The sequence below is a fragment of the Doryrhamphus excisus genome, chromosome 15, assembly GCF_030265055.1.
Source record: "Doryrhamphus excisus isolate RoL2022-K1 chromosome 15, RoL_Dexc_1.0, whole genome shotgun sequence".
NCBI lineage: Eukaryota > Metazoa > Chordata > Actinopteri > Syngnathiformes > Syngnathidae > Doryrhamphus > Doryrhamphus excisus.
The window spans coordinates 1,407,625-1,416,527 of NC_080480.1; the positions used below are offsets into that span (position 1 = coordinate 1,407,625).

The window sequence follows — 8,903 nt, forward strand, 5'->3', positions numbered from 1 at the left end:
TATATATTTCCAGTATGAAGACAACAGCATCACCTGCTGTAGTGTAATACGTGGCCTGAGTAAAAGCCAATGCGCATGCGCCAACATCAGCACTGCTTGCAGCTACTGGTGGTCCAGTCAACTGGGATGTGGACGAATAACGGCATCTGGCGTGTCCTCTTTCGAAAGGAAATCGCAAGATATTTTTCGTTTTATTTGTGATTTTACGCTTATTTTCAGTACGGGGCCTGTCGTAACCTGACTTCTTTAAACGATTCTGACTTAAATCTGTAAAAGCATCAAGCTAGCACAACAGGACTGAAAAGGCAAGCTAACGCTAGCTAGCCGTAGTTAGCCTCCAGCTACCTTCACCAAGGAGGAAAATGTGTTGTTAAAGTGGCAATACAGAGATTGGACTATGTCATATTAGCTACTTCTCTTCAAAACGAGTGTAACCGCCTGGAAATGAGCTAAATTGATGTTTGGAACCAAAACTGTGCCGCAGACCAGACAACTGCAGAGGAGGTGAGTACAATTTGACAATATTTTTAATATCTGCTATATTCGAGTCAATGCCCGCGAAGCCGTGTTTGTCGTCGTTACCATATGATTGACAGGTCAACATATGCCTGCAGGCGAGGGGGGCGGGCATTACAGTGTATGTCATAAAGGCTACCGATGGCAGCCAAACATCAATAAATGAGTCCTTTCTGGTCAGTGCACAGTAGGAGGAACCATTGTATGAGGCAGGGACATAATGGGCCTTACATTATGTACATTTTCATTCATATGGAACTCTACTCTTTACATACAATACAAATAATCATTCAAATGTTGCCCAGGCCTCACTACACAGTTTGTTTTTGTTGTCGATTCTAAAAATGACAAATTTCCCAACACTCTATTTGCTGTTTAACCTTAAAGGTGTTTGCAATGTTCTTAATATAGAATAGTGACTATTGCAATATGTGCCATATGCAGCGTGAGTCATGCTCAAAAACATGAAGAGAGGAAGGAGAAAGGATATTTCTCAGTCAGCGATGATATCATTTCAATCCCGGAATTCACACAGCTGGTACTTCATTCATACTGTGTAATCTAATGATTTTGTATTCATTATAAAATGTCATCGCAGTACTATGTTGTTTCACTAGAAATTGTAGTGCTGCATAGAATTGTTAAGAAATCAAATAATATAATTTCCAAGAAATCATGTAAATCCTATTAATTTGTTCCACACGCCTGAAATATTAAGAAAAATAATATTTATACACAATAATTGTAGTTTTACATGACAGAAACCAATGTGAAATCATCATAAATTATGAATTGAACGTATAATTGGATTATTGAAGCTTGTTGAACTTGACAGTCAACACTCATTGAGACGTTTGGTCGGCAAACAGCAGAAAATTGTGTGTGTTCACAGAAAGTCACGGCAAATGAAATGCTGCTCTTTAATAGCCAAGCATTTCAAGGAATGCTGCAAATGTTTGACAGACAGTACGATTCCACAATTTTACGGAATGAAAGATGACCTATGAAAGGAAGTGCTGTATTGTTGATAATAATAATATTGTTTTGGGACAGTTTGTCATATTTTTTTTCGTTGTACTTTTTGTTCAAATGAATGTTTTTTCAGACGGCAGAGGTTTTCCGGCATATTCTCACGCCACGAGTGCCATAAATATTTTTAATTCAAAGGTATCTTCCCTTCTGTCCCCATCTAGATGAGTCAGCTTTGGCGGGACGTTCCCCTGTCAAAGAGGCTGGTTAATGATTCTCCAGCAGGCCTTGCACCCAGGGGCCCTGCCACCATGGCCCCCCGGGGGTCCAACTCCTCCTGGATACCGGAAGCCCCCGTGGTCACGCCGGATCAGCCTATTTTCCTCATGACCTCCACTGCCCAAACCATATCAGGGTTTTTTGTTTGGACGGCGCTGCTCATCACCTGTCACCAGGTAATAAGACGTCCATCTTGTCTTGTAAGAGTGCTCACGCACTGATTGTGTCATGGTGTCCTGCACGGTGGATAAAGCGGGCCGCTCTCATGGAACCAAAACCATGCCGGTTTGAACATTAATCTTGGGTGTGTGAATGAACAAAGAATCGTCTCATGTTGCGTGTCAGCCATATTAGCTACACATTTGGTGGCACGTCGGTTCAGTGACAGCGACGCCGTGCGGGATCTCGTGTTACGCAAATGTTAAGTAACATTAACTTGGTTGTTTGCTGCTTCAGCTCATGTAGAGAGGATCTTCTTTCACTCGGGCAGCAGCTGGTGACCATGTTGACTAAGTGTGCATCTCAGCTCCTCTATCGGTCTTACAAGGGTGGGGTTGAGGCGCCATCTTTTTTTTTTTTTTTTTTTAAACCAAAGGTGTGTGTCTGTTTACAATCCGGGAAAGGTGATAGGTGGAACATTGTACCCTTTGAAAGGAGCCGGACGGCACAGACAGAGCGGGCCCACCCTGCTGTCTGCTACTTTTCAATAGAAGTGATGAAAGCCAAGTATCAGTTACCCAAAACACGCCCCCACCACCCGCACACACGCACAACCCTTGCAGAGAGGCAACTACTCTCATTGATCATTATGGAGGTGCTAATTTTGTCATTTGTACCCTTTAATTGCTTGTGCAAATGAGTGTTCTTTATTACGCTTGTAATGTGAGCGTGTGTGTTGCCACAAATTTGTATTGCAAACAGAGAAAACTACAAATAGTATCCTTGTCTGTCAAGTCAAATCTCGAAGGTAAATTCGCCCTTGTTGCTTTCAGCTGATATCATAACTTGCACAATTGCCATCAATTCCAGATCTACATGCACCTACGTTACTACAGCTCTCCAAATGAGCAGCGCCACATAGTGAGGATTCTCTTCATAGTCCCCATCTACGCCTTCGACTCCTGGCTCAGCCTTCTCTTCTTCACCAATGAGGAGTACTACGTGTACTTTGACACAGTTCGAGACTGTTACGAAGGTGAGTGGCTCGAGAAGCGGCGTGCCTTCACATGATAAACGACTCTATTTTGCTTCCGGGCGGGATTAGTATACGATGCCAATGCTCGCCGGTACCGCCGTGCAGAGACGTGCGAGTGTTGCGTTTCTGAGTGCATGTTTTTAGCTCCCCGTAGACAAACGGTGTGAGAACGAAAGCATGGCAGTGCCAAATGGCCTTTCACTGTGTACAGTTCATACGCAAAGGTTTCAGCCTTATTATCATTTCTTTGCAACGTTTTGCAGATTGCAGTTGAGGGCTAACTTGTTTCCTAGCAACCGCGTGAAACTCAGCAAATCCACAGGAAGACTGAAGGGGCTTCAAATTGTAAGCCTGCCGGTCAATAGCGCGGCTACGTTCTCAGGATTTGCTTTGCATACTTGTAGAATTTGAGAATGACGAGAGTTACGTAACACGCCGCTTATGTCATTGTCCGTCCTTTTCAACGTTCTATCATCAATTTGGATGCGTTTGCATCGGAACTCAACGAACGGGATGGACGATCACTGCCCCGTAAAGAGGAAGTCACCAAAACGCCAACTGCGGGGTCATGATAGTTAAGCTGCACCTCCCACTACGTCATAACTCTCCTGCCCGTGGGATTTATTTGTGCATGTGTGGATTTCATAACGCTGCCTGCATTCATGCATCAGTGGGCTTATACATTAAAGAGGGCCCGATGATAAGAGTTTGGTTATTTGAATCATTTACATACATTTTAGTGGGGTGTTTTGACTTATATATATAATTTATGTCAGCTTTACACTGCAAATGTTGAAGAACCTTGCTAGTACTACTAGTACTACTACTGTTTCCCACAGGACCGCAATCTATCTGTGGGGAATTGTGGCGTTTAAAAGCACACATTTGGGCCAGTCATCCCCACGTAAACATGGGTTTTTTGTTCTAAAAAACTGAGCTTTTGGAAAATTGTATGGAAATTTTCATTGATATTCTTGGTTTGTGTCGTAGGAAGTGTGCGGAATGTCAACGTGTGTGTTTTTTGTGCAGTGGGAGACGATTTTTACGACCATCTTAATATAGTTTTAACATTATTAGAGCCCTCTAGGCATGAAATAACACCCCTATAGTCACAGTCACACATTACCCAGTATAGTAAACACAGTACCAGGAACTTGGACATTTAAGGTATTAATATTTTTGAAAAATCGTGATGAAATGAAGCCGCAAAATTGGCAGAGGATGACTGTACATCGATAAACGGATACATTGTCATGCATGATCGAGTTGGGGTTGCTTTTTCAGGCTTCTGATTGGACAGAATCCTGATGATAGCCAATGAATGTTCGTATGTGGCAAACAAGTAGCGCCAAAGCTGCTGCAGTCCAAATGTATGTATGGCCGGGTGCCACGTATACATTATAATATGATAATAAACGTATAGGAGACGCTGGTACTAGTGTGGTGCTACCAGATGAAACATTTTGAGCTAACGTTTTTCTTGCTATTTGAAGTACACACGCCAGTAGTATGAATACTTACTTGTTCTCCACAGCCTTCGTCATCTACAACTTCCTCAGCCTGTGCTATGAATATCTGGGAGGCGAGAGCGCCATCATGGCTGAAATCAGAGGCAAACCCATCGAGTAAGTCCTGCCCGTCGCCGGCGTCAACACTTGTGTGTAACGCTGCACTTCCCTTCAGGTCCAGCTGTGTGTACGGGACATGCTGTCTGTGGGGGAAGACCTACTCCATTGGCTTCCTCAGGTTCTGCAAACAGGTACGCGTGTCTTTATATGTCCTCTAATGTATACATTTGATCGGAATGCACAAATCTAATTGCCGTCTTGCGTTTTCCTCAGGCCACTCTGCAGTTCTGTGTGGTCAAACCGCTGATGGCCGTCATCACCGTCATTCTTCAAGCCTTTGGGAAATACAAAGACGGCGATTTCAAGTATGTTTACACCACAACTAAGTCAAAGTCCGTCAGAGCAGACTAAAGCAACAGAGCCGAGGTTTTATCTTGATGGAACCGATGAAACGTCTTCTAGCAGTCCAGATTTAATCCATGAAATGCCCCGGATCAATGAGGCGAGCCACAGTTTACCAACCTTATCTGCTTCCTGTACGTGTGCTTCTCTTCCAGCGTGGCCAGCGGCTACCTGTACGTGACCATCATCTACAACATCTCCGTCAGCCTGTCGCTCTACGCCCTTTTCCTCTTCTACTTTGCCACAAGAGAGCTCCTCGTGCCCTACAGTCCCGTGCTCAAGTTCTTCATGGTCAAGTCTGTCATCTTCTTGTCGTTCTGGCAAGGTATGAAGGCCACAGTAGTAGATATTCAGCACTTCCTGTTACCGTTCTTCAATCTCCACTCGGCTTCTTCGATGCAGGAATGCTCTTGGCCATCCTGGAGATGTGCGGCGCCATTCCGCAGATAAACTCTGCCGACATTTCAGTGGGCGAGGGGACCGTTGCCGCTGGTTACCAGAACTTCATCATCTGCATCGAGATGTTCTTTGCTGCTGTGGCTCTACGCCACGCCTTCACCTACAAGGTCTACATGGACAAAAGACTGGATTCCTACGGTTGGTCCCGTGTGCATGCAAAGCTTGATCAGTCCTCCTGTCGTCCGTCTGCTTTCCTCCTTTTTTTACTATTTTTCTATTTTCCTCTTTGGCCTGTCCTTCGCTTTTTGAATTCAATATTCCACTTTTGTCTTTTCTCTTCCTTGCTGTGCTGCATTGAAAGGCTCGTTTCCAATCTATGGACAGTACGGTAGGTCCAATCTCTGCTTTGTTTTGTCTCTGTGTATGCTCACTTCCTGTTAAAGGTCCCCTATTCTGGAAATATGGCTTTTAATTATCATTAAAATCATTTTAATGTACCATTTTATGTGGACAGGAATTTAATCATTCATTTAAAAACATGTTCAAGTCTGAAAATATGAAAATCTATGACACTCACGCTTCATTCTGGCACGGTTTTTCAAAATATATTAATATGTTTTATGTTTGAATATGGACTATTATTAGTCTAAAAATATGCACATTTAAGCTAATTTGGCTAAATTAAGCCTAAATTAAGCATTATCAAGCATACGAATGGCTTTGATGATATGTAGTATTCTACACTAGTCACTAGGTGTCAGTAATGTTACTGTATTGTCCGGTGAGACACACAAGCACCAGACCTGATTGCTTCAACAACAAGCCTTTATTGCATCTTTGAACCATCTCACATCAGGGCCGGTAATCCCTAATCCCCCCCTCTCAGCATTGTTTTATTACACGAGTATAAACGCGACTATAGGGGTGTTATCTCATGTACAGAGGGCTCTAATAATGTAAACAAAACATATTTTGAAGACTATAAACTGTTTTTTTATGGCCAAATTATGAAAATATTCCATTTATAAATAAGGAAGCCTACTTAGCGGAAATTCATTTATCACTGTCCAGAACCAATTTCGATCGATGAGGGATTAATCCGTTTGTAGCGTTCACAAACGCTGTCCGTCACGTTGAAATTGTCCCCTCCCACTTTGCCTCCAGGCCGCTGTGCCCCAATGAAAAGCATCTCCAGCAGCCTGAAGGAGACCATGAATCCAGGCGACATGGTCCAGGACGCCATCCATAACTTCTCCCCCGCCTACCAGCAGTACACCCAGCAGTCCACCCTGGAGAGAGGCGGGGGGCCACCGCTCTCCCGCAGCCACAGTAACCTCAGCACCAGGGGGGACAACGAGAAGACGCTGCTGCTCAGCTCTGACGACGAGTTCTGAAACGTGAACCCTTCGCTCCGGTAGCCCTTATTTGATCAGCCATGGCAGACAAGTCACACGCTAACGTTGTTTAGCTGAGATTCTTATGTGATGGTGAGAGGTCAAATATACGGCATCTCATAAAAGTGAGTACACTGACATTTCAGCAGCCATTTTTATTACAGTATATCATCTCAAGGGATGATACTACAATAAAGTACAATAAAGTATATATGATTTGTGCTAAAATCAAGTATATCCTTGTTCCATTGCTTTAGTCTCGTACCTTGAGAAGATATAATAAAATGGTTGCTGAATGGTGAGGGCTTCACTGGCTTTTTAGAGGGTAGTGTAGTTCAGGGACGAGCTGAGATGTTTATATAATACGCTCATTAGGCGGTACAGTTGTGACTCGTATTAACGTCCTAGAGGCCTATCCGTATTGACATATTGTGTCCGATCCGCTATATGGCTCACGTATAGCTCCGCATTGCTGCACTTTAAACCTTCTGAGATAAAGCTAGATGATAAGTATACGTAGAGCCGGAGCGTCAGTGCCATCATCTTTTGACTTTTGGTGGCTTTGTCGATTCTATATTTGAACTTGTGCCGAAAACCTTGCCAAATAGTTTAGACCAGATTCCGATTCAAGTGAGTCGCGGCTTTATTTTAATATAAAATTTATGGTAATTGTTATAGGCTATTGGAATTACGTTGGAATGCCGTTGATGGTATTCTCGGCCATGTTTTGCAGTTGCCTTGTATGCAATATCCAGAGAAATAATAGCGTGACTCAATGACGTCTGCGGAGCGCCAAAGGGAACCGATTTGGGAGAGATTTGAGTGTGCCAGTAAGATTGATAGAAGGACAACGCCCACACGGCTTACCGAAGCTGCACGGCTGCCCAGCTGTGGTGCGCTCCCAACTGTAATCCCACAATTAAGGTCATTGCATGCAACCCACATCCAGCCTGCCTTGGCCCCCCCGTTTGCTAAGGTAGCGCCGCCACGGTCAGAAAAAGACAAGAGGTGGGTTCAGACAGACAAATCAGCTTATGCGAGGCATGGCAGAGAGTAAAGATGACTGAAAAAAAATCTTCTGTTAACAAGGTGATGTTCAATTTGTGTTTTACAGCAGCCGGTGTAGATGTCGCTTGTGGTTGTAATCTTACATGTTGGATGGTGGGAACGCTGCAGTCTACGCACCCGACGTCGTCGCCTCCTAATGAGCGTTAGTGTTGTGGGGAATGCAAGCTGTAATGCAATTGTAAAGCAAAGTCCAGTCCATGTACAGCGAGTATTGAATGTAGACCAAAAAAAAAAAAAAAAACAGATACAGATTCAGAACCGATGTGGACCCCGTGGGTGCAAACGTTTATTCCAATTCTGATCACAAATCCAAAAAAACATTTTCAAACCACCACCTGCCCATAATTTGTTATTCAAGCTTTTATAGCCTCTTTAGTGCTCTTTAACCATCTTTAAAAACTTAAGAAGTTAGATTCAGGTGGAATTGGATTTTTTTTTTTTTTTAATTGAAGAGATTGTTGTAAATACAGTTTAAGCACTGAAAAATATTCAAGACGACGACTTCAAATGGCATTGCTGCATATCGTGCTTTGTTTTAATATTTTCATTTTTATATATCCCTGCTGTTGTATACATTCTTATTTGGATATTTCTCATGTTATGTAATATGTTTATGCAGTTGGGTTCTGTTAGTGTTGAAAATGAAATAAAAGTCAAAGTATGGACAAAGTATGTTTTTCATATATTTTGACATGTAAACTACACCATGAAGACCTGTAGGGAACAAATATAATCTCTTTTTACTGCTGTAAATGTTATTTATGGTATTATAGTTTTATTTTCCCAGCGTGTTGTTTGGCATGTGGCAGAGACAGTCTATATCCAGCAGGTGGTGCTGTGGTGCCATGCAGTGGTTTTGTATTGGTGCTGTTAGTGCGTCATGACTGATGCGATCATTCTTCGACAATTAAATATGAAAACCGGCAACATTTACAATGGTAATCGACCTCCAAATAATACAGCCAATATCTGTACTGTAGTCGTGTGTAATATAGTCATATAGGGGTGGGGAGTTATGATGAACACCAGACGTGCGCGCAGATTATTATATTTATGACATACACCAAAACATGTATTATTTTTTAATATAATGCATTACAAGGTGCTGTTACA

The 8,903-nt window shown here is 42.8% G+C and overlaps 1 protein-coding gene across 2 annotated transcripts; it reads left to right on the forward strand.

The window, feature by feature from the left end:
• Positions 1-89: 89 nt before the first annotated feature.
• On the forward strand, positions 90-8,453 carry LOC131103147 (transmembrane protein 184B-like). Of its 2 annotated transcripts, XM_058049159.1 has the most exons (10): positions 90-504; positions 1,710-1,940; positions 2,794-2,959; positions 4,494-4,584; positions 4,643-4,718; positions 4,801-4,892; positions 5,085-5,254; positions 5,332-5,526; positions 5,690-5,716; positions 6,493-8,453. In XM_058049159.1, the coding sequence occupies exons 2-10, from the start codon at positions 1,710-1,712 to the stop codon at positions 6,720-6,722; spliced, it is 1,278 nt and encodes a 425-aa protein (XP_057905142.1). In that variant the 5' UTR covers positions 90-504; the 3' UTR covers positions 6,723-8,453. The 2 variants fall into 2 exon arrangements, with proteins under 2 accessions (XP_057905142.1, XP_057905143.1); XM_058049160.1 differs by lacking the exon at positions 5,690-5,716.
• The last annotated feature ends 450 nt before the right edge of the window (positions 8,454-8,903 follow it).